Genomic DNA, 25528 nt, shown 5'->3' on the forward strand with positions numbered 1-25528 from the left:
ACAGTACATACACATGGCATAATGTTGCTACTGTTGCTAGTCAGTACCTATTGTTTCAGCTCAGATGTTTATCAAAATAATGTGGAACTTATTGTAGTGTTTACAGGTTAAAATAGACGACGCGATACAGAACAGCAAGAAGACCAAACAAGCTGCAGCTCTACCGGCTATCAAAAGATACCAAAAAGAGTTATTAATATTCCCAGGGCACAAATCTCTCTCTCTCTCTCTCTCTCTCTCTCTCCTTAATTGCCACAGAGCTTGTTGATGGAAATCAATGCGTGTGTTTTGATTATGGGCCAGAACTGAGAAGGTGAAAGAAAGGAGTGGAGACACACACACACACACACACACACACACAGGATTAGTGGGTATTTCATGCTGAGGTTCCCATGCACTCGCCCACCTCCGCTACTGAAAAAACTCCTGTCCACCATCCAGTTTCCTGGATCTCAGCTCAATGACATTGGGGACAATCAAAACAAACATCTAAGTAAATACAGTCGTCCTCGACTAGCTGTCCAACAAACAGACTGACCCCCCCCACACACACACACAGCGGTGGGTCTGTTTGATAGCTCTCTTCAGATGACACTGCATGTCTCTAATCTGAGAGTGGTCATCATCACCGGGTCTCTCTCTCTCTCTCTCTCTCTCTCTCTCTCTCTCTCTCTCTCTCTCTCTCTCTCTCTCTCTCTCTCTCTCTCTCTCTCTCTCTCTCTCTCTCTCTCTCTCTCTCTCTCTCTGCTCTCCTCCTGCCTCCCTGCCAAGACCCCTTCCTGGCAACACCTGCAGGCGTCATGGCAACAAAACACCTGTTCACCTAATTAAGGGGGGACACTGAAGGGAGAAGAGATGAAGAACTTAATGAAACGGTGATCTGATCAAGCAATCACACGCCCAGGCATCTGCTTTGCAGGCTGCAATGGCTGCCTTATTTGGGGTGGGGTGGGGGGGGGGGCGCCATGTGATCTTGCCTCGATGCCAAACCTCTTTGGAGGGGGTTGTGAGGGGGGGGGGAGGGACAGTGTTACCGATGATACTGATGAAAGCTCTGTTCCATTCTGGTCAAACAGAGTCAGGGTGCTGATATATTGTGCATGTCGGCTCGCTGGAAACACTCTGCTGCTACACCAGGGGGTCTAAAATTGTACTTGAGTGGGTTCCAAATGGCCCCCCGTATACAGGTGTGTAACTCTGAGCGTGTACACAGTATACATTTGTATACACCCCCAGAGTTAAGGGGGTGCTTGGAATTAAAGTTTGAGAACCACTGTAGTGTATACACTAAATGGAACAGAGCCTTAATTAGTATCGGTAACACCTGTGAAGGAAGTATATAGGGAAGGGGCCCGGAAGTAGGAAGAGTTCTTCCAAAATGGCTGCTGTGCATATACATATATATACCCATAAATATTAAAAAAATAGATGGCTCATTGGCCGCTGCAGTTCGTTGGAGCGATGTGTGTTGAAGGAGGGGGTGGAAGAATTTACACTGGGAGAGGAAAGGGTGTCTATACGTTTCTATGTCTATGCATATATACCCTATTAGGAGGGAGGGTAGAGAAGGCACCAGGTGGCCTGCCTCCTGGATGGACTAGGGTAGGTAGTTGGGCAGCACGGTGTTCAAATGAATGAACATTAAGAGACGTCAAGGTTCCCAGTGCAACAGCAGCACGTTGGAACGGCTCCAGCTCTTGCCAGCTGCAACGTTCTTGTTTACAAGCCCACCACCTGCTGCTGGAGAAGTCTGCTGCTTATACAGTATAGGTCTCCTTCCTGGAAAGTATCATCAGGCCAGGGCCTCATGGTCAGGCAGAGAGCATCAGTACTACCAGCGCTGATGATACGGCTGTTTTCCCTACAGTGTAAAACGTATATATAGTCCAGTGGGGAAACTGTGGGTTCCGAAGTTCAGCTTGGAAACGCAATAAACGATAAAACTTTGACGTCACATTTTCCTGTGCAATAAAAGCAGCCATAAAGATCATATTGCATCGCTTCCAGTACAAATCCGGCTATCTTGATCGTGGACGGGAGTGGCCTCCGTCAATATTATGATGTGCTGTTGTGTGTGATATAGATGCATCATACACATATAAAATCATTTTGACGGGGAGTGTTGTGTGAACTGAAGTGCACATGCAGGCTCACTGATGTCTACCGTGTTCTCTTCTGTAGTGACGTGCTCTCTTATCTTTTGTGCATTCTGCTTCTGTTTCTCCCGACAGGAAACTACAAAGGGATGTGTAAACAGATAGACCACTTTCCTGAAGACACGGATTACGAAGCAGACCCCTCCGAGTACTTCTTACGTGAGTATCAATCTCGCTATGGGACGCGCGCATGAGAAATCAAGGGGTGTGCGGCACGGTACACGCAGCAAAATGGTCTATCAAAGACAGACATTGGTCTATCAAAGCAATCAAAGATGGAGACGTATCGACTCGGTGTAAAAGCTATTTCAGTAGACAATGACCTCACGTAAAAAAAAGGTTATCACTCCACCCTCCGTCTCATGTTCACTTGACATTTCTTCCCGATATTTCCCCGTTTCCGTTATGGCCCACTTTTCTCCATCTCAGATGTGAGCACAGTGCCAGTAAATGCTCTAAGGCAAGCTCTACCCTGCTTTTTAACGAGAGCCTGCCCGGTGCCGAGCGCTGCCAAGCAGCTCGTCTGTTTTTACTGCCGGGCCGTGTGTAATGTAACGTGCAGTGTTACAGTCAGCTGTGTGTACCCTGTAAACACAGCTCATTGATTCCTGCTCTCCTTTCCTCTGTGCAAGCAAGACAGCGACGGGGGTGTCAAACTAGCTCGCCTGCTATAATCCTCAAAAGGACTGAAAGTCTCTTTGATGTGGTGGGATATATATATCATACATACGGTATCGTGATGTTGTGTCAAAACTTCCGGCTTGTCAGGAACAACATCGTGTGGTTTGGATTTCATGGGTTTTGTCATACTGAGAAAAACCCTATAGATGGTAAACAACTGTGTAATGAGGCAAGTTATTGAATGATAAATGCTTCCTGTATGCACAGATATTTTATTCAAGTATTTATTTTCTTGCAGCATTTATTACAGTTATAGCCTATACTACAAAAAAAAGGTAAAAGCACTAGTGTAAACTTGGCAGTCTGTGATGAAAGATAAATCAATAGTGTTCCTTCATGGTGTGATGCTCACTCACGCTATGTGGTTTTCATTGTGACCCGTGAAAACTCACTTTCTCTGGTATACGTTGGATCATTTACAGTTTACACAAACTGGACGTTCATGGGACACACCAATGTCCCATCATCATGTCCCATTTTGATTCATGGCCTAAGGACCCTTCTCTCTCTCCCACAGTGTAGAGACCATGGCCCAAGGACCCTTCCCTCTCCCAGTGTAGAGACCATGGCCCAAGGACCCTTCTCTCTCCCACAGTGTAGAGACCATGGCCCAAGGACCCTTCTCTCTCCCACAGTGTAGAGACCATGGCCCAAGGACCCTTCTCTCTCTCCCACAGTGTAGAGACCATGGCCCAAGGACCCTTCTCTCTCTCCCACAGTGTAGAGACCATGGCCCAAGGACCCTTCTCTCTCTCCCACAGTGTAGAGACCATGGCCCAAGGACCCTTCTCTCTCCCACGGTGTGTAGAGACCATGGCCCAAGGACCCTTCTCTCTCTCCCACAGTGTAGAGACCATGACCCAAGGACCCTTCTCTCTCTCCCACAGTGTAGAGACCATGGCCCAAGGACCCTTCTCTCTCTCCCACAGTGTAGAGACCATGGCCCAAGGACCCTTCTCTCTCCCACGGTGTGCAGAGACCATGGCCCAAGGACCCTTCTCTCTCTCCCACAGTGTAGAGACCATGGCCCAAGGACCCTTCTCTCTCTCCCACAGTGTAGAGACCATGGCCCAAGGACCCTTCTCTCTCTCCCACAGTGTAGAAACTAGAGACCATGGCCCAAGGACCCTTCCCTCTCTCCCACAGTGTAGAGACCATGGCCCAAGGACCCTTCTCTCTCTCCCACAGTGTAGAGACCATGGCCCAAGGACCCTTCTCTCTCTCCCACAGTGTAGAGACTAGAGACCATGGCCCAAGGACCCTTCTCTCTCTCCCACAGTGTAGAGACCATGGCCCAAGGACCCTTCTCTCTCTCCCACAGTGTAGAGACTAGAGACCATGGCCCAAGGACCCTTCCCTCTCTCCCACAGTGTAGAGACCATGGCCCAAGGACCCTTGTCTCTCCCACAGTGTAGAGACCATGGCCCAAGGACCCTTCCCTCTCTCCCACAGTGTAGAGACCATGGCCCAAGGACCCTTCCCTCTCTCCCACAGTGTAGAGACCATGGCCCAAGGACCCTTCCCTCTCTCCCACAGTGTAGAGACCATGGCCCAAGGACCCTTCCCTCTCTCCCACAGTGTAGAGACCATGGCCCAAGGACCCTTCCCTCTCTCCACAGTGTAGAGACCATGGCCCAAGGACCCTTCCCTCTCCCACGGTGTAGAGACCTGCATGGCCCAAGGACCCTTCCCTCTCCCGCGGCCAGCCTATATAGTGGCTCTATAGTCAGAATGTGTCCATGTCATGTCATCTCCATCAGGACGGACAGTAAAGAACCGAGGCAGTGCGCGCGCCATGAGTGCCGCGGATTAAGCCCTGCCAATTAAGGCTCCGTTTGACTGGCTGCTCTGAGCGGCTGCACGTGTCCGTCCGTATGTATGTGTGCCAGAGAGAGATAGAGTGGTTATGATATCAGCTCTGTTAATGATTCTATAACAACGCGCATGGAGCCTTAACCAAGGCGGATCAGCCTTATAGCGAGGCGTCTTCCCCTCCGTTTCGCTGGAGACGACATGATGCAGAGACACACACACAGGGAAGAGGCCATGTATACCGACGCGCGGGCGAGCGAGAGCCTGTGCGTTAACCTCTTCTCCGGCTGTGATTGGAGGAGAAGGCCGCAGTGCTCCCAGTGGCTTGCCAATTAGGACACTCACATCCATAAATATTTCAGCCTCCTTCCTATATAGGTCAGGCCTCTCTCTATCATTCTCTCTCTTTCTGTCTGTCTGTCTGTCTTTCTGTCGGTCTGTCTCTCTCCTGCTCTGGCTCTCTTCCCCATCGCCCCTCTTTTTACGACATGGCTGAAGGCAGAGAGCCTATAGAAGAGTGGTTCTCAACCTGTGGGTCGGGGACCCCTTGGGGGGGTACGGTGGTCCCCAGGTGACAGTGAACTGACCATTTACAGTATGAAGGACTTTCAAGTGCGTTTTAGTACCTAAAAAAAAAAAAAAGCAAGAAAAGACAAAAACCCATTACTGCATCAAAAGGAATCAACAAACTTACTATAAAAACTGGTGAAACATTGGTCAAATAATATAAGAAAGAAAAAGTGAAAAAATAGCTGATCTACAAGCTCACAGCGCATTGCGAGGCGTCGTAGATCTGCTGTTTTCACACTATTAAAAAGGAATCTCAACGGAACTTCATACAATTGCAAAGTGCTTCTTATATAGGGTGGGGGTCCCCGGTTCAAAATGTTATTAATTATTTTGGGGGTCCCAGCCTGAAAAAGGTTGAGAACCACTGGCGTAGAACAGGGTGTGTAGTGTACTGTACTGTACTGTACTGTACTGTACTGTACTGTACTGTACTGTACTGTACTGTACTGTACTGTACTGTACTGTACTGTACGTATGCCTGTATGTTCCTACGGCAGTCATAGTGACACACATTCAGACAGACAGACAGAGGCTTAATTATAGTATGATGATATGATATATGATGATGATACATGTTTGGGTTTTGCACCAGTGCATCACGAGGTCACAGAGGACACATTACTACAGGCAGGTGTCTGTCGGAGCGCTGTGTGTGTGTGTGTGTGTGTGTGTGTGTGTGTGTGTGTGTGTGTGTGTGTGTGTGTGTGTGTGTGTGTGTGTGAGCGCGCGCGTGCGTGCGTCGGAGTGCAGGGCGTGTCACAGCTGTCAAGCATCTGTCCTCTGCAGTGGTGGAAAAAAAAGTATACGCAAATGTTTTATTTTAGTAAAAGTATCTATACTGCAATGTAGAAATACTCTGTTACAAGTAAAAGTCCGTAATTCACTTGAGTAAAAGTACAAAAATATTGGCATCAAAATGCACTTATAAAAGTACCAAAAGTAAAGGTTATGCAGAATGTCTCATTTCGAGTTTTCAAATGCAAAACGCATTGTGAGATCGGCGATTTTTTTTAAAAGGCCGAAATGTGAGCGAGTGAGTCGCCGTGCGGAACGCTGCGAAGGGCGTCAGCCGACTCAGAGCTGTTGGAGTTAGAGTCGTAGATCATCTGAGCGTTCAGTCTCATGCCATAGTTCTATACTTCTAGCTTTCAATGCTATAACAAGGTCAGGGCCTGCACTCTCACACACAGTGGTAAACATTTTGAGTGCCTGCTTCAAACACCATGAAAAGAACACGCTTGTATGATGAATGTATTCTTAGAAATGTAGAAATAGGCAATTAATTAAAAATGTGGCAATTCATCTGTGAATTGACTGATCTTTTTTTTTTTAAATAAAAATGTATTTTCATGTATTCTCAAAATACAAAAAAATACATATTTGTATATCTCAAATACATTTCTCAGTCATTTGTATTTAGTTTTTTTTTTGACCCAGCATTTGTAATTTGTGTCAAAACACTTTTTGATGCATTTCATTTTTCACCCATCTGTGTCTATATTTCCATAACGAGGGGTTTCTCAGCACCTCCAGGGGAGCAGATAGAGGCTGCATAAAATCTGCCTGTCTGCTGCATGGTGATGAGGAGGAAGAAGATATAGTTATGCAACAGAAATGATGTCACCTCGGGTTAATACCGGCTAGAAATGACATCACACTGTAGTCTCAATGGGAAGTATAGCCAATTATCGCCCATAGGTTGAACCTGCAATATTGTTGTTGTCGGGCGGACACCTTGTTTTGTCCAATGACCGATGCAATGTAGTTCATATTGTCACAAGCGCTTGTTGATTGCATTTCAAGTTCATTGGTAAAATATTTATAAAACACACAGACAGACTTAACCACTACTTAACTATTATGGCGACACTCTTGTATGCCCAAACTAGGGCGTCAATTCACGGGGGGGAAGAAATCACACCCGTGTGGGGGTGGGGGGGGAAGTTCCAGAACCACAGGAACGCACCCAGGGTGCCGGCCCAATTCCAAAACCTAAACGGTTGAGAAATTACAGAGTTCCGTGTGGGGGTCCCTTTACTGTACCCTCTACTGTACTGTACTCATGTACTGTCACTGTAGTAAAGTAGCCTTGCCGAGCCATGAGGCCCATAGGGCAGAAGCCTATCTCCTGTTTCTGTAGCGTGAGGCAGCTTGATGTACAAGTACACCCCCTGGACATGACGCTAGTATGTCGCAGGGACTTACCCAATCCAACCCTTGATGCTGAGTGTCAAGCAGGGAGGCATTGGGTCTTTGGTATGACCCGGCCGGGGATTGAACCCCGACCTCCCAGTCTCAGGGTCGACACTCTAACCACAAGGTCACTGTCACTGTACTGTATAGTGGCACACCCAAAATCACCATATATACAGTTGTGTGTTTGTGTGTGTGTTACGTTGCGCACAGGTGGTGAAATGGATAAATGAACAATTTGTATGAGTCATTATTTAGTTACACGCTCTTTATAATTTAGTGGATGTACAAGTACATTTTATCAGCTATTTTCGCAACTTTTCTGTGACACTGTCAGTACAATTGACATTGACAATGACATTCATTTACAGTATGACTACGAGGGGAGAAAAAGACAGGAAAAGCACAGCAACGATATGCAGTCCAACATAAACACACACACGTGTGCGAGCACACACGCACACACACACACACAGACACGCACGCACTGGCACACACAATCATGCTGCTTTGCTTTGGTGCCTGTTCTGTGCAGTTCTCAACTCTCCCAAAATCAATCATTCAAATAATTAACATTGAACATTGGAACATAAAAAATGCATTTGTGTTTGCCCTTTAAGCGTTGTAAACAAATTGCACGTATACAAAGAAGTAATTGACATATTTGCGTGAGCTTGTAGATCGGCTATTTCAAGATTATTATTATTATTATTATTATTATATATTTTTTGAAAATGGATTCACATTTCAACATGGAAATGATTCCGGCGATTATGCAAAAATAACTGCGATTGTTATCTCAAATAATTACGATTAGGCAATTATGTAATAATTGTGACAGGCCTACAACACACAGGGTTATATAAGCCAGCTGAGGCACACACACACGCTAAAGCGCCAGTGGGTTTTTAGATCATGCTGTGGCGGAGCTCCCATCATCCACTGCTCTACTGGGCGCTAAGCAGCTGAGAGAGAAGAGAACGGAGAACAGAGAAGAGAAGAGAAGAGAAGAGAAGAGAAGAGAAGAGAAGAGAAGAGAAGAGAAGAGAAGAGAAGAACAGGAGAGGAGAAGAAAACGCCCCGTTATGCAAGCTACTAATACACCAGTAGCACACAAACAGCAATTCACCAGGAGCCACTAGTACAAAGGAGAGAAAGCGTGTGGGAGAGAGAGAGAGAGACGAGAAAGATAGAAATGTTGTGTGTGTGTGTGTGTGTGTGTGTGTGTGTGTGTGTGTGTGTGTGTGTGTGTGTGTGTGTGTGTGTGTGTTCACTGACATTGATGACGGAAGTGCCGTACTGACATGGCTGATGCATCATGCAAGACGTGCATACGTCATACGTGATCACCGAAAGGATTTGCTTTACTGTAGGCAGTGGTGGGAAAAGTACTCTAATGTTTTACTTCATTTAAAGTATCAATACTACAATGTAGACATACTCTGTTACAAGTAAAAGTCCGTAATTCAAAATGTACTTATTGTGCAGAATGTCCAAATGTCACAGGTTTTCAAATGTAGAAAAATCTTTTGAAAATAGCAGTATATCTACAAGCTCACAATGCGTCGCATCGCGACACATTGTGATCCAAGATGTAGTGGAGTAGAACTAAAAAGTTACTTAAGTAAAGTACTTTTGTTTTGAGTACATTCGCAGTGCAGACTGGACACTAGACTAAACTGGCTCTGGTGTCACCCGATAAAATCAATTGGTCTGGGGCAGGACACACAGGGCCTGTTGGACACCAGTAATCTGGGGGCAGAACACACAGGGCATGTTGGACACCACTCACACCAGTAATCTGGGGGCAGGACACACAGGGCCTGAATACCTGAACACGGTAAACGACCCAAAACTTTGACTATAGGTACAGACTCAGTGAACACAGCCTTGCAATAGAGAAAGGCCGCCACAGACAGACCCCGCTCCCAAAGGGAAGATAGATTATGCACCCACTGCACACAAAATGTGGTAGAAACAGAGCTACACTTTCTAACCACCTGCCCACTATACCAAGACATCAGAGACATACTTCCCACAGATTACACACACCCGACGCGAGTTTGAAACTATGACCAACGACAAAAAACTCCCATACCTATTGGGAGAAATACAACAATGCGCAAACACAGTAGCATTGTTGCTGTTCACAAATTTTGTGAACTGTTGTGACAAAAGAAAGCTAGCCAATGGAATACAACCACCCTAAGGACTACCATCTGTACCAAGTAGAACGCTGGACCATGCACATGTAAACAGACCTTTAAACAGATCTTAAATCTGAGTTTTCTGTATACTATATAAATAGTCGTGACAAAAATGCAAAAAAGTGCTGCTAGTGGTCTGGGGCAGGACAGGAATGACCACAGAGCAGTGCTTCGATCGCAATGTTTTTAACTCGAGAGACCCAAAAGAGAAATGTTGCATTCACTCGAGGCATACTGTATTATATATGCAAAGATGCAAATATGACAGCAAATTTGTCGCTTTTGTATATCCGTTGCTCACACGGTCGTTGGGGGGACTACCCATAACTCCGACGTCCCTTTTGTCTGAACATGCGCTGCTCCCGTGCTTGCGGTTATGTTTAGGGTTAGGGATATATAGGTTAGTAATTTCGGAACAATGAGTGTTGGCGCCATAAAGCGTGCGTCCGTAGTGCCGTTTGTCGGAGGTGCGCCGGCCGGCGGGGGAGATTCTTATACAGTATATAACTCTACGGGGAGATTGAGAAAAAAACTAAACTATCCAGCATGTAGCTTTGAAGCTTTGCATCTGGAAGTTTGAACCCAGCTCAGCTTCAATTTGTATAGCTTTGCATCTTCTGCAAGCAGCTACAAGCGTCGGAATTGCTTCGTAGCTTCACGTCGTTGGCCGTGCCTTTGCATCTGCCCGTGTGAACGCACCAACATTTTGGAATGCAATGCTTTGCGTGATCTTGTATATCTTTTTTTAGGTATAGTCGTTTGGTTGAGATGTTACTGACATTGTTTGGATTCATTCTAGCGCTGGCCCAGGCATCAAATGAGGAATCATTGACCAATACATAAAAGCACATGTCACACATGAGGCATCAGGCCAATAAATACAAAAGCAATATTTCTTTCTCCTGGTTTACGGGGAGAGCGATGGCACTCTCACTTCCTAGATCGTTGGCAGAAAAATATAGAGATGTTTCACCTCGTATAACAGAGTGGTCAGGGAATGCTTTCTCTGACCACAATATATCAGGCAGAAACCTTGTATCATTTTAAATTAATTCCCTAGTTCATCATACAGGACTGTCACACAAACGTAATAAGAATTACAGATCTACACACACTCACAACATGAGCTATTTTTACCTTGTGTTGTCCTTGCTCACTGTAAATCTTTTTTGTTGAGTTTTTTGGAAAAACATTTTGGAAAACATATTGAGCACGTCAAGAGGCAAATATTGTACTTTGTAGATTTAGATTATTACAAAACATACACTAACCACATAAGCCCTCTGCCAGGGGTGGGAGGTACGCTTCTGGCGCATGGAAGGACTAGGCTCTGTGGGTTGACTCCTGTCCGGGCCCCTCCTACGTCTAACCAGGTCCACTCCTGCTCTCACCAGGCCCAGGACCAGACACTTCATTCAGGGGTGGTTCCGCAGACTCCACCCGAACAAGAAGGTGGCGCTGCAGGCACTGTGAATGAATGCAAGTAATTAACAGCAAATGTTAGGACTTTCAATGTCAAGCTGCTAAATTATATTTTGTTTAACTTTATAGCTAAATGCATTTTAAAGTTACTAATGACGTTGTCGTGACGTCATTGCACTCTGGGTTGGTAGATTAGGTTATTTTCAAATAATGAAATGACATTACACAAAGCTCGGCCGATCAGAGTAAGCAGATGGCTCGGGTTAGCCAATCAGGGATTTATACAAGCTTAGTGGCGCAAATGTCACGTAACGCTCCGTGGAGCCAGCGGTTTGTGTTTGGCTAATCAGGGAAACCAATGCACTGCATGCTGATAAAATGCACACAATCTCCTGAACACGCTGGTAAAATGGTGCGTCTTTCTTTCTCAGACCATCATGTGGTTTTTCGGAAGATGTTTGTCCGTCCAGATTGCCGCTCAGCAATATATAGCCTGCGATCTTAGGGACACGGACTGTGTGATACGACTCCCATTCACACATTCATACACAGATGGTGGTGATAACCATGCAAGGCACCAACCTGCACATTGGGAGCAATTTGGAGTTCGACACCAACTCTGGGGGAGCCCACAGGGATCGAACTGGGAACTAGAGGGCTGCAACGGGAACTGTGTGTGTGTGTGTGTGTGTGTGTGTGTGTGTGTGTGTGTGTGTGTGTGTGTGTGTGTGTGTGTCTCTCTCTACTTGTTGCAATCTTTATTATAATCTTTACCAATAAGGACCATTCTTCTTCACCAATAAATATGCATTATCCATCAACTACAATGCGGTATAGGAGCGAAATGGCAATTAATGTTGATCCCATATGCTGGACGGACAGCTTGCAGCTGATAGGCTAGTTCCACCCCGGGCCCATAGTCTCGGATGAATAACCCATCTGCTGGAGGGACGGTGGCCTTGAGATAAACAATAGTATTATTTGGGAATTGAGTTCCTTGGCCAGCTGGCAGTGTGGACAACAAATGTCATATTATTCTGCATTTGACAAAATGCAACAAAATATGTTCATTAAGTCTTAATGAACATTATATTTTGTTGTTATTTTTTGTTCCATAGTCATGTCTTAATGATTATTAAGACATGACTATGGAACAAAAAATAATCTCCAGACACACCAAGTAATGGAGACAGTGAGACACTGCTGGACTGAATAGTGTAGGTCAATACCTAAACTCTCTGTAGGATACAGCTTTGTGATGTATTTTCTTTTCTTGGTCACAGACAACCAGGTTGAGTTAACTTCTCACATAGGATACTGACTTACTTGACTTATTCCTGTAGGCTCCTAGGTGGAGCATAGGGCCGCATCACACCCCGCCATCGGACTTTGTTTTGAGCAGTTTTCTTCAGCTGGGCCCACGATAATCCAGTCGACTTTGCCTCACTCTCCACTGATCTTCTCCAGGTCTGTTTTGGCCTCCCCACTTTTCTTTTGCCCTATAGGATACAGCGTGTTTTATATATAAATGCACATACAGCATTATGTGTCGCATCGCACTACACTTTTTAACCAATGTATTAAATTCGATTTATGTTAGAATGGATACAAAAAAAACGAATTCCCCGGCTTTATCCATCGGTTCACATTGTAGAGGTCGAACCGGGCAGTGCTTGCACTGTGCAATAACCACATACAGCCATAACCGTCCCACCCAGAGACATGATTTCACCCTGTGTAACTCAGCAGACAGTTTTATGGCACAGCTAATAGACTGCGTTTGGCTCTACAGTAGGAAATGTGTGTCTGCGTCGAGGAGGCACACACAGTGATGACAATTCACCCGTCCTAACTCCTAACCCAGGGAAAGCATCCGTGTCATTTTAGATTTTAGCAGTGGCTATTCAAAAATAGCAGATGTACAACCTCAGTATATGTGCCGCGCTGCAAGCTTGTACACCTGCTATTTCTGAACAGGTTTGACAATTCAGGTCTTAATGGACTAAGCTAACTCACTGTGCCGTTTTATTTGCATCGCTGACATTCAAATACTAACTAGCCACATATTTAGTAATTTCCTAATATTAAATAAGTCAAAATACCTTAAAAGATATAATTCACATGACTGGTAAACACTGGAACTTACATTTAACCAAGTTAAACACATGGCAAACAGCATGCAAACACACAGGCCTGCTGTGCATGTGCTTGGAGACAAAGGGAGAATATGGGAATCCAGGCCTGTTTGTATTTGGAGGAAGTGAGAGGGAGGCACTACCACAGGTTCCCCCTGAACCATTGTGGAGGCTCCTTGTGGAGTGGAGGGGAAGTGAACCTTGTAGTTTGTAACCATATCCACATCAAGGTAGACGCCTCTTCCGGCCCTGGTGCGCGTGTCAAAATTGAAGGCACAATTTTCCTTGCAAAGTGTTGTGTATTGGAACCACATCATCATGAAATATTCCATATTGTTTATATATACTGTTGCAGTATGCAGTGTACTGTGCGGATATAGGTGATGACATTGATATTGGTTGGTCTAGTGCCCCAGTCCAAGAAGGGCCTATAGTGAACAAATTGTAAAGGATCGCTGTGAGATAGGCTATCGAATTGGGCCGTGGGTACCTTTGTTTATATGCCATTGTGTCACACAACCTATAGAGATGACCATCTATTCAGCCATGTCTAGACGAAGAAGCTCATTTGGAACCCACGTGCGCCGTGCGCACAGCCGCACACACATACAATGTATCTATGGAGCGCACACCCCACATGCACTCGGATCGGGGACGGCTATGATGGGACTGCTCTGGGATGGCTAGCACTGGAGTGATGCATGAATTCGGTAACCAAGCTTTTGTCCTTAATACAATGACAGAAAAATAAGGGCATGCCTGGTATTCTCCATTCATCTTCTGCAACTGGTCAAAAGTGCTTGAATAGACCACTCAATTATGCTACAAATCCTTGTCAAGCTTCCATGTGTGAAATGGTAGTCCCGGAATGACTTCCAGCTCATTGGCCTTGTGGTTAAAGTGTGGGCCCTGAGACTGGGAGGTCGGAGGTTCGATCACCGGCCGGGTCATACCAAAGACTGATGCTGAGTGCCGCCCTGCTTGGCACTCAGCATCAAGGGTTGGATTGGGGGTAAATCCCTGCGACATACGTACTAGCGTCATGTCCAGGGGGTGTACTTGTACATCATGTCCAGTGGGTGTACTTGTACATCATGTCCAGGGTGTTACTCGTACATCAAGCTGTCTCACGCTACAGATACAGGAGATAAGCTCCTGCCTATATGGGCCTCATGGCTCAGCAAGGCTAGCTTACTAGTTACTTCTGTGATTTCAGGGAGTGGGAATAATGACTTTAGCACTACAAGCTCTTTACAGGGTAGGTTTCAGTTATCCTTCCAATGGGCCATGATTCTCGAGGTCAACTATCATCATGAATCCAAGTTGTCCTTGTCAGTCTACCAATTTTGCCTGGCAATTTGATAAAGGCTGACCAGAATTGATCAGCCAAGATCTGACTGTGATGGCATCTTCTTTTGCCAAGGAGTTCACTTGAAGTATTAGTCAAAATGTAGGCTACTTGAAAATATTTGTTAAAAAATAGCAGCAACAAGCTTGCGTGGAGTAAAAAAGTACAACATTTGCCTACTGAGATGTAGTGGATTTAGTAAGTATATATAAAGTATTGCAAAATTCACATTACCCAAGTAAAAGTACCTAAAATGTTTTACTTAAGTGCAGTACTTGCACTTAGTTGCTTTTTCAACCACTGGTTACTTGCATTGCTGGCTGCCCATGCAAAGTTAGGAGAGCTAGCGGAGTGCGTGCGCGCGGCGCGGCGCAGCACACAGTGCTGTCATGCAGACGGGTAGGTTTGATCTATGGGGACATCAGCAGTGGAGTGGAGGGTAATTACAGTAATTGAAATGTGGTCTGTGGGGGAGCTTTAATTGTCTGAGCCAGGCCTGTCATGTGAAGTGACTTCAGTGTTCCACTGACCCGCCTATCTGCCGCACTACTCTGTCTGTAGTGTGTGTGTGTGTGTGTGTGTGTGTGTGTGTGTGTGTGTGTGCGCGCGCGTCCATGTGCGTGTGCGTGCGCACTGCGCAGTGCATTCGAGAGATATGTTGACATGCTGTGTGATATGTTAACGTGACAGCTCATTCAGTGGAACAGCTACAGCCCAATACTGTAGCAGCAGCATGGCGGTATTCAAGGAATGTACAGTTACAGTTGTATCTAGCTAGCTGTCCTGCAGATGTATGTACTTTAGCCCGATAAGTTCTTCGGACCAAACGATACAGTAGTGGCATCACTATCCTGGTCAGTATCCTGGGGTCAGTATTTCTGGTGTCAGTATCCTGGTGTCAGTATCCTGGTGTCAGTATCCTGGTGTCAGTATCCTGTTGTCAGTATCCTGGCGTCAGTATTTCTGTTGTCAGTATCTGTGGTTGTGAAGTTCACTGAAGTACAGGCGTAGAGGCAGCTCCGTGTAGGATTGTGTATTCTCATACTATAGTTCTTGAAGAAGGTGATTCGCTTTCATTTTCAATCTTGGTACATCATGATAGGATATCATTTGTGTATAATACGTCATGTAACTGTCACTATTGTCAATAGAACGGATTGTTTGTATTTGTGCAACACCGAAAATTGACTCCACTTATGGTGCTTTCATGTGATATGCAGTCATCATTTTCACATACAGTCAGGAATAAGTCACAACTGAACTGGGCCACCTGACTCGCATGCTTTATGGTTGTAAAATTGAAAGAAAGATGGAGGCGATTGATTATCTGCCATATGTGTGGCTGCTGGTCTCTATTCAGACCCTGGGATGTTACAAATTCCTATGAGGAAGAAGAGAAAAGAGTATACCGGTAATTATTCAACATCATCCCAAAAAAGAATTAATTGCTGCTTGTAAACGGCTTGTTTCTTCTTGTTATTTCTTTCTTCTTCTCATTTATTTTTTACTAAGCAACACAGCTAACTTGTGTTGCTTGCTATCCCTGTGCTGCCCTGTTTCTCAATGTGTTTGGTTGAATTGTGATCACATCAAAACTAGAAACTTGATCATCTGACATGAATGAGCACATCCTAATGGGATGTTCGTGTAGACCGTTAATGCACATGACAACACTATTGGCCCTACGTGTGGCATACGCAGCCCAGAACTGTGATTAGTCAATAGTAGTTGCATTCAAAGCTTCTCTCTCTACTACAAAATCTGCCTGCTAAGTGCCTACAAAATAAATAAATAAATATAATTCACTCCAAAGACCGATTGTACCCAAATCAAAAGTTGATTTAATCCAATTTGAATATGTTCAGTCAACACTCACATTGTGGAACAACAACACAACTAGAACAACAACTCGAATGTAGCAGAGCAGCCCTGCCTGAAGACAAGAGGCCTAATATATCTCCCTTGGCCAAAGAGTGAAGTGGAAGAGGGTCATCGGTGTCTCACGCTCTGTGTGTGAGAGTTGGTAGGGTTGTAGGCATATTGTATAGGGATTGTATAGGGGGTAACAGGACAACTCAGTGTGGGAGAGGCTGGACGGCAGACAGCTGGACTTTAGTTAAACTATCAACTTTCACGACAGCAGACCGCCCAAGTATACAAATATAATTTATGAAAAGGCTACTACAGTGAAGTTGGTTCACGGAAGTTGTTGTAGGCTATGTGGGAATGAGGTACCATTTGAGTGGGCAAAACCTTACATATACTAAATTATACTAAATTCCTTATAGGGTTAATAGAAGTAAAATTATATATATTGTGGGAGGTCGGGTGGGAAATACAACTCAGAGTGCAGTTTCAGGGGTTAGACACACGATGGCGCCCCTTGCTTTATTTCTCCAACAGGTTCAAACAAAGTCAGTTTTCACAAACAGAACTCAGACAGTAATATTCTTTGCATGAGGTCCCGGCTCCGAGGCGGGAGTCGTCACTGCAGAGGATGAGAGGGGATGTTAGCATACGGTCAGAGCACAAGGTAAGTACAAAGTTGGGGCCTGAGACACCCGGTCTAGGCAGTCTACCAACTGGACCTTTGTATAACTCTTTCTCTTCTTCTTTTCCAGGTTCCAGAGGAGGCCAGGAGGCTCCCCCGGAGGTAGGTAAGGGGGTGCGTATCTTTCTCTATCCACAAGGCACAGAAGAGTACTTTAGAGTAGAAGTACTCGGATACGGGGTGGTGAGTAATTAGAGTAAAAGTACTTGGTATGGTACCGGGCGGGGATGGTACGGAGGGCCCCTTAGGCTCGGCCAACAGGAAGATACACAAGCATTTATATTCTTATTTCTCTCTATCTACTGGGTGGCCGTGTCGGTACGACAACGGCAGTCAGGGGGTTAACACAAAGTAAGCGCTCTAGTTTCTAACGGTCTTCTTTCACCGGGCCCGGGCGCAAGCCAACTTAAAGTCTCTTCAAGGGTGAAATAAACATAACACGGGCCTGTCTTCTTTCACAGGGTGTACGTGACACTTTATCTAGAGCCTGCTAGCTTCCATTAGTCTCTACGGGGTTATCTTCATTCAACAATCTTCAGTGTACAACACCACGGTGACACTCTTCATTCACAGTCTTCATTTAGCATCGACAGGGTGACTTCCTTCATTCACAATCTTCGTTATTATCCTTAGCTGCTCATTTGCCACTATGAGTGCCTCTTCTTAATAACACGGGTGATAGATAGTGAACGGTTTGTCTTACTGCGACCTTATGGAGCTGTGGGGCTGCCGTTTCCATACGGGGGTCCCGTCTTCCGCACTCGTCCCCGATACGAGCCAGGTGGGTCTCCAGTATGCATGCGGCTCTCCGTGTATACTTGTCTATGGGGGGCACACGCTCCTGCGTGTGCTTCCAGCCCCACTCCTACAAGCCATCCAACGCCGAGTGGACGGCATATGCTGCGCGAGCGTCTGTGTGTAGCAGGGATCTGATACTGCTAGGTGCGCAGGCTGTTTATAAAGGGCGCGGCTGACAGGCTGCGGCTGTCCTTAATTGCTAACCAGGGCGGCGGCCGGAATGAGGCGCAGCTGATTTAGAATTGCTCTGGGATAATACACTGAGTCTATGACCCGGCCATGGGCGTGCCTGGTTGTCATGGTAACTCGCCCCTCCCCCTGAGGTGAGACCTGACAGACTCCACACACTCCCCCCCTAAGTTTCTTGCTACCGCAAGGAGCTTGACTACTTCCCTCGTCTTCGTACAGTCTTGAGAGCGCGTCCGCGTGTTTCATCTTGGTCCCGGGCCGGTGCTCTATCTCGAACTTGTAGCTCTGGAGCTCGACGAACCAGCGGGTGACACGGTCGTTGCGGTCTTTGTTCGCCGCCATCCACTTGAGTGGCGCGTGGTCGGTCACGAGGGTGAACTGTCTGCCCCATAAGTAGTACCGGAGGTGATGGATGGCCCATTTCACGGCCAGGCACTCCTTCTCGACAGTGGAGTAGTTACGCTCGTGCTTCAGCAGCTTCCTGCTGATGTACAGTACGGGATGCTCATCTCCGTCTAGCGGCTGGGACAGGACAGCGCCGACCCCGGTGTTGGACGCATCCGTGGCGAGGATGAAGGGCCTTGTGAAGTCCGGCGCCACGAGCACCGGCTCGCTGCACAGGGCGGTCTTCAACGTGCGGAAGGCTTCGTCCGCCTCGTCCGTCCACTGGACGTGGTGGGGAAGGTTCTTCTTGGTCAAGTCGTGGAGGGGGGCCGCGATCGTGGCGAAGTTCTGGACGAACTTCTGGTAATAGGCGATCAGGCCGAGGAAGGACTTGACCTGCTTCTTGGTCACCGGGCGTGGCCAGGTCTGGATCTTCTCCACCTTCCTCGTCTGTGGTCGGATGCACCCTCGGCCGATGGTGTAGCCGAGGTAGTCCGTCTCGGTCCAACCAATGCGGCACTTCTTTGCGTTGGCGGTCAGGCCGGCCGCCCGTAGGGTGGCTAGGACTGTGTCGACCCGCTCCAGGTGCTGTCCCCAGGTGGCGCTGTGGATGATTACATCGTCCAGGTAGGCCGCCGCGAAGGCCTGGTGGGGTCGCAGTATCCGGTCCATCAGCCGTTGGAACGTGGCGGGGGCCCCGTGTACTCCGAAGGGCATCACTCGGTACTGGAAGAGTCCATCGGGAGTGATGAAGGCCGTCTTCTGCTTGGCTCTCTCCGTGAGGGGAACCTGCCAGTACCCTTTAGTCAGGTCGAGGGTACTGATGAACCGGGCGGGCCCCAGCCGGTCAATCAGCTCATCGACGCGGGCCATGGGATACGCGTCGAACACGGAGATCTCATTTAACTTCCGGAAATCATTGCAGAAGCGGAGTGTGCCGTCGGGTTTGGGGACAATCACGATCGGGCTCGACCAGGCACTGTGGGACTCCTCGATGACCCCCAGCTCGAGCATCTTCTGGACCTCTTCTCTGATTGCCTTCCTTCGTGCCTCCGGGATCCGGTACGGCCGTAGTCTCACTACCTGGCCGTTAGGGGTGTCGATGTCATGCTTTAGCACGGAGGTGTGGCCCGGTAACTCTGAGAATACGTCGCGGTTCCGATCGAGTAGCTCCCGCAAGTCCTGTGTCTGCTGGGGCGTCAGATCCTCACCAAGGGCCACGGCCGGGGCCTGCGGGGAGACAAAGGTTACTAAAGCGGGTAGGGGCACTTCCTCCGGCGTATGCCACCGTTTCAGTATGTTCACGTGGTAGATCTGGTGTCCGCGTCTTCTACCTGGCTGACTCACCCGGTAGTTCACGTCTCCTTTCCTCTCTACGACTTCATATGGGCCCTTCCATCGGGCCAGGAACTTACATTCGCTGGTGGGGACCAACACCAGCACTTTATCGCCGGGGGCGAACTCTCGGATCTTGGCACCCTTATTGTAGGTGCGCGCCTGGGCCGTCTGGGCTGCGGCCATGTGCTCTCTTACGATGGGCCAGATGCGTTTGGCGCGCTCCTGCAGCGCGTCGACGTGTTCGATGACGCTGCGGAGGGGGGACGGCTGGCTCTCCCAGGCTTCTTTAGCCAGGTCGAGGAGGCCACGCGGTTTCCTCCCGTACAGGAGCTCAAAGGGCGAAAACCCGGTTGACGCTTGGGGTACTTCGCGAATGGCGAAGAGTACAAACGGGATGAGGCGGTCCCAGTCTTTGGCGTCCTCTTCCGTGACACGTTTTAACATTTTCTTTAGCGTTTGGTTGAACCGTTCGACCAAACCATCCGTCTCAGGGTGGTAGGCGGAGGTCCGTATACGCTTGACCTTCAGCCATTTATACAGGGATGCTAGGACTCTGGACATGAAGCACGTGCCCTGGTCGGTCAGGATTTCGTCCGCTATGCCGACGTGGCTGAATAGCATCAGCAGCTCGTGGGCGATGGCCCGGGCGTTGGCGGTGCGGAGGGGGATGGCCTCCGGATAGCGCGTCGCATAATCCATGATGACTAGGATGTACCGGTGGCCCCGGGCGGACTTAGGGAGGGGTCCGACAATATCCATGGCGATACGGGAGAACGGTACATCGATAATTGGCATTGGAATTAGGGGGCTATGGGGCACGCCGCGGGGGGCGGTTAGCTGACACTCGGCACAGGAGCGGCAAAACTCCTCAATGGCCTTCTTAACGCCTGGCCAATAGAAGCGGGCGGCGACCCGGTCGTAAGTCTTTTGTACGGCCAGGTGGGCCCCTAACTGGTGGGAGTGGGCGAGATACATTACTCGGGACACATACGGTTTGGGGACGAGTAATTGTTCGACGACCTCCCCAGCGGGGTCCTTGCAAGCGCGGTACAGCAAGTCGTGTTGGACGAAGAAGTGTGGGAAAGGTTTCTCACTCACCCCCGGGTTCAGCTTCCCGTCGACGGCCACGACGTTCCGCCTGGCGCCAGCCAGGTTGGGGTCGGCCCACTGAGCGGTGGCGAACGATCCTTGCCGCCGGGGGGGCGGCGCGTCTATTCTGGGGAACTCTAGGAAGGGGTCTTCACCGAGGGCCGGCGTGTCGTCTGCGTCGGAGGCCTCCGCTTCTTCCGGCCCGGGTTCTGGCTGGGGACTTCCTCGGCCGCTGCTGGTGGACGAGGTCCCGTCTTCGCGGAGGGCGGGGCAGGCGACGAGGGGTACGCTACTTCGGCGGCGTCGGCGGCGCCGCGTCCTGGGGGGCCCTCGTCGTCCCGGGTTCCAGTATTTCTCGAACAGCGGACAGTCCGTTCCGATCAAGAGGGGGACGGGGAGTTCGGGGACCACTCCGGCGGCGACCAACGCGGAGCCACGGGGGGTCTGTACGGTCACGTGGGCGACGGGGTACCGCCGGACATCTCCGTGGACACACGTGACCGGGATGGTGGGTCCATTGGTGGCGGAGGCGAGGTCACCCCGGACCAGCGTCACCACGCTGCCTGAGTCCAGCAAGGCATGGGTGTCGGTTCCATCAACCCGGGCGGGGAGGGTGGTCTGTCGTCGGCTCTCACTTCCGGTGTGGAGGCAGGGGCGGGGCCCTCTCATGCTGTCCGCGGAGGGCATGGAGACATCGGGGCCGGGGGGCCGCTCTGGGCAGGCCCAGGACAGGTGGTCCTCCCGATTACAGACGTAGCACCTGCGGATCCGCGGGCTGCGGTCGGGGGGGCCGGAGGCACGGGGCCGGACCGGGGCCGGCGGGGTCGGCGGGGCTGGTCGGCGTCGGTCTCGGCGGTCGTCTGTCTTGGGGACGGCGTCGCTCTTGGTCTGGCGGAGCATATCCGAGCAGACGTGGTGGTTCTCCAGGAGGGCGATCAGGGCGTCCACGGATGTGGGGCTGACTCGGGCAACATATTTCTTGGCGTCGGATGGCAGGGCACGGACACACCGGTCTATGACTAATCTCTCAATCCACGGGGTCTCTCCGCCCGTGGTCAGCCAGCTCTGCGTCAGGCGTTAGAGGTCGGCGACCTGAGCGCGAGGGGGCTGGGCCTGCTGATAGGCCCACATGTGGTACCGCTGGGCCCGGGCGGGCAGGCTGTAGCCGAGGGTGGACAAGATGGCGGCCTTCAGCGTCTCGTAGTCTCGAGCGTCTCTGGCGGGAAGGTCCCGACATGCGCGTTGAGCCTCTCCCGAGAGGTAGGGCGCCAGTATGCCGGCCCAGTCGGCGGCGGGCCACTGCTCGCGGTCGGCGGTGCGTTCGAAGAGTTCGAGGTACGCCTCGATGTCATCCTCGGGGGTCTGCTTGGAGAGGACGGCGTTGGGGGTCCTAGGGACATCACCGTGTCGGTCTAGCCTGCGGACAACTTCACGCACAGCGTTCTGTAGTTCAGTCTGACTTCGGAGAAGGGCGGCCAATTCGGGGCTGGCCATGTTTAGGCGGTGGTTGAGATCAGATGAATACCCACATTCTCCACCATATGTGGGAGGTCGGGTGGGAAATACAACTCAGAGTGCAGTTTCAGGGGTTAGACACACGATGGCGCCCCTTGCTTTATTTCTCCAACAGGTTCAAACAAAGTCAGTTTTCACAAACAGAACTCAGACAGTAATATTCTTTGCATGAGGTCCCGGCTCCGAGGCGGGAGTCGTCACTGCAGAGGATGAGAGGGGATGTTAGCATACGGTCAGAGCACAAGGTAAGTACAAAGTTGGGGCCTGAGACACCCGGTCTAGGCAGTCTACCAACTGGACCTTTGTATAACTCTTTCTCTTCTTCTTTTCCAGGTTCCAGAGGAGGCCAGGAGGCTCCCCCGGAGGTAGGTAAGGGGGTGCGTATCTTTCTCTATCCACAAGGCACAGAAGAGTACTTTAGAGTAGAAGTACTCGGATACGGGGTGGTGAGTAATTAGAGTAAAAGTACTTGGTATGGTACCGGGCGGGGATGGTACGGAGGGCCCCTTAGGCTCGGCCAACAGGAAGATACACAAGCATTTATATTCTTATTTCTCTCTATCTACTGGGTGGCCGTGTCGGTACGACAACGGCAGTCAGGGGGTTAACACAAAGTAAGCGCTCTAGTTTCTAACGGTCTTCTTTCACCGGGCCTGGCGGCGCAAGCCAACTTAAAGTCTCTTCAAGGGTGAAATAAACATAACACGGGCCTGTCTTCTTTCACAGGGTGTACGTGACACTTTATCTAGAGCCTGCTAGCTTCCATTAGTCTCTACGGGGTTATCTTCATTCAACAATCTTCAGTGTACAACACCACGGTGACACTCTTCATTCACAGTCTTCATTTAGCATCGACAGGGTGACTTCCTTCATTCACAATCTTCGTTATTATCCTTAGCTGCTCATTTGCCACTATGAGTGCCTCTTCTTAATAACACGGGTGATAGATAGTGAACGGTTTGTCTTACTGCGACCTTATGGAGCTGTGGGGCTGCCGTTTCCATACGGGGGTCCCGTCTTCCGCACTCGTCCCCGATACGAGCCAGGTGGGTCTCCAGTATGCATGCGGCTCTCCGTGTATACTTGTCTATGGGGGGCACACGCTCCTGCGTGTGCTTCCAGCCCCACTCCTACAAGCCATCCAACGCCGAGTGGACGGCATATGCTGCGCGAGCGTCTGTGTGTAGCAGGGATCTGATACTGCTAGGTGCGCAGGCTGTTTATAAAGGGCGCGGCTGACAGGCTGCGGCTGTCCTTAATTGCTAACCAGGGCGGCGGCCGGAATGAGGCGCAGCTGATTTAGAATTGCTCTGGGATAATACACTGAGTCTATGACCCGGCCATGGGCGTGCCTGGTTGTCATGGTAACTCGCCCCTCCCCCTGAGGTGAGACCTGACAGACTCCACAATATATTTCCATAGGAATATCTTTTATATTTCTTTCCAAAAAGAATACAAACAGCCAATAGCATATTAGTTATCCCCCTCACTGGGGAGAATTCCGGGAGGAAAAACTGGCAAGGCTCCTTTTTAGAACCCCAGCATCCTTATTCTGAGGGGAAAACACTAACTACAAACTGACAACGTTGTGTAAGCATCAAATAGTGTGATCTGCCCATCTGGGATCATATGGTAAACCAAGAGCCTACAGTATCATCAGTCTAAGCGGTATATATAAAACAAAAAACTAAACAATATGTACATTGAAACTATACACACTATAGGATGCCAGGTCTACAAATTAATCTGGCATCTAAATTATATTTTTGAATTTGCATAAGCCTGCAAGGCCGTCAAGGCTAGGGCAAGTGCTACAGGCTAAGGTGTATAGGCTGAAAATGGTGACAGCTACATGACATGATATACAGTATGCACTGACACTACTTCCTAGGGGAGAAGGAATAAAATTAAGTAAATTAAGTAATTAGGTGCATGAGCATAGCAGCTGGTATACAGTATATTATGGTGAAAGAAGAGTATAAGTGCGTTGTATGTGAGATTATGGTGCAAGTGAGTGTCAAGGTCAAGTTCAACCACTGGGTCTAGGTCCACGAGGGAAGCAAAACTCCAAGGACGGCCTGATGACAGGCGGTGGTCATGCCTTGTAAAGCTGTTGGTCTGGCCCTTGATACAACGGCCACGCCACAGTCATTGAGGGTTTTTAAACAGTTTGTAGCTGGTGTGGTGCCCGTCCTTGATGCTGCATGCGCTGTGCTTCAACTACGCACATCTTCTTGTACAGTTCCTGGAGCGAGGGGAGCTCGCCTCCCATTGTGCACTCTGTGACCGCACCACCCTCTGTGGGGTTTTTCTCTTCTCAGGCAGTGCAGTTTCCACACCAGGCCGTAACGCAGCCTGACAGGACAGCCTTTCAATGGAGCTGTTGTAATACAATCTGAGCATGCAAGGGATAACTCCTTACTCCTTCAGGCAGCGAAACCAGTATAGTTGCTGCCTGTTGGTCCTTTCTCCTCACGTGCGTGGTGTGGGTATCCCACTTGAGATCCTCCTCAATTTGTACTCTGAGGAACTTGAACTCGCTGGCCCTTTCTACTGCAACTCCATTGATGAAGACATACGCATACAGTATGCCCTCTCCTTGGCCTCCTGAAGTCCTCGATCAGCTCCTTGGTCTTGTCGACGTTGAGGGTGAGGCTGTTCTCCTGGCACCAGAGTGCCAGTAAACTGATCTCATCTCCGTATAGGCAGACTCATCTTCGCTGATGATCCGACCCTTCACTGTCGTGGCATCAGCATGCTTCGGGATGGAGGAGTTGTGTGTCGCTCAGTCACTCGCTGTAGTAGAAGTAAAGTAAGTAAAAGTACTGGAAATTGTGGAAATACTTAAGTAAAAATTGTATTTAAGTATATGTGCTTATAGTTACTTTCCACCACTGCATGTCACCTTGGATTTCTCGGGGGGAGAGGGGGGCACAATGGTGGACATGTTGAAGCCTGCCGGGCCCGCAGCCTGGGAGATACTGACCATGTCAGCCTCCCAGCCTGCCGGGCCCGCAGCCTGCAGGGAGATACTGACCATGTCAGTATTGTGCATCAAGCGTGAGACTCGTGCAAATGACCCTCTTCACACGCTCTGCTCTAATGCCCCTAAAAAACGAATATACTGTGGATCTCATGTA

The 25528-nt window shown here is 49.0% G+C and overlaps 1 protein-coding gene across 1 annotated transcript in view; it reads left to right on the forward strand.

The window, feature by feature from the left end:
• The window catches only part of cacng2a (calcium channel, voltage-dependent, gamma subunit 2a), a gene marked incomplete at its 5' end in the record, with an annotated part of 85675 nt that overhangs the window by 45394 nt on the left and 14753 nt on the right, over positions 1-25528 (forward strand). Inside the window, one exon of the mRNA XM_080777060.1 lies at positions 2232-2315. Coding sequence (XP_080633186.1) covers positions 2232-2315 — 84 coding nt within the window. The remainder of the gene's footprint in view (positions 1-2231; positions 2316-25528) is intronic.

The sequence above is a fragment of the Protomyctophum bolini genome (assembly GCF_963924005.1).
Source record: "Protomyctophum bolini genome assembly, chromosome: 11".
Taxonomy (NCBI): Eukaryota; Metazoa; Chordata; class Actinopteri; order Myctophiformes; family Myctophidae; genus Protomyctophum; species Protomyctophum bolini.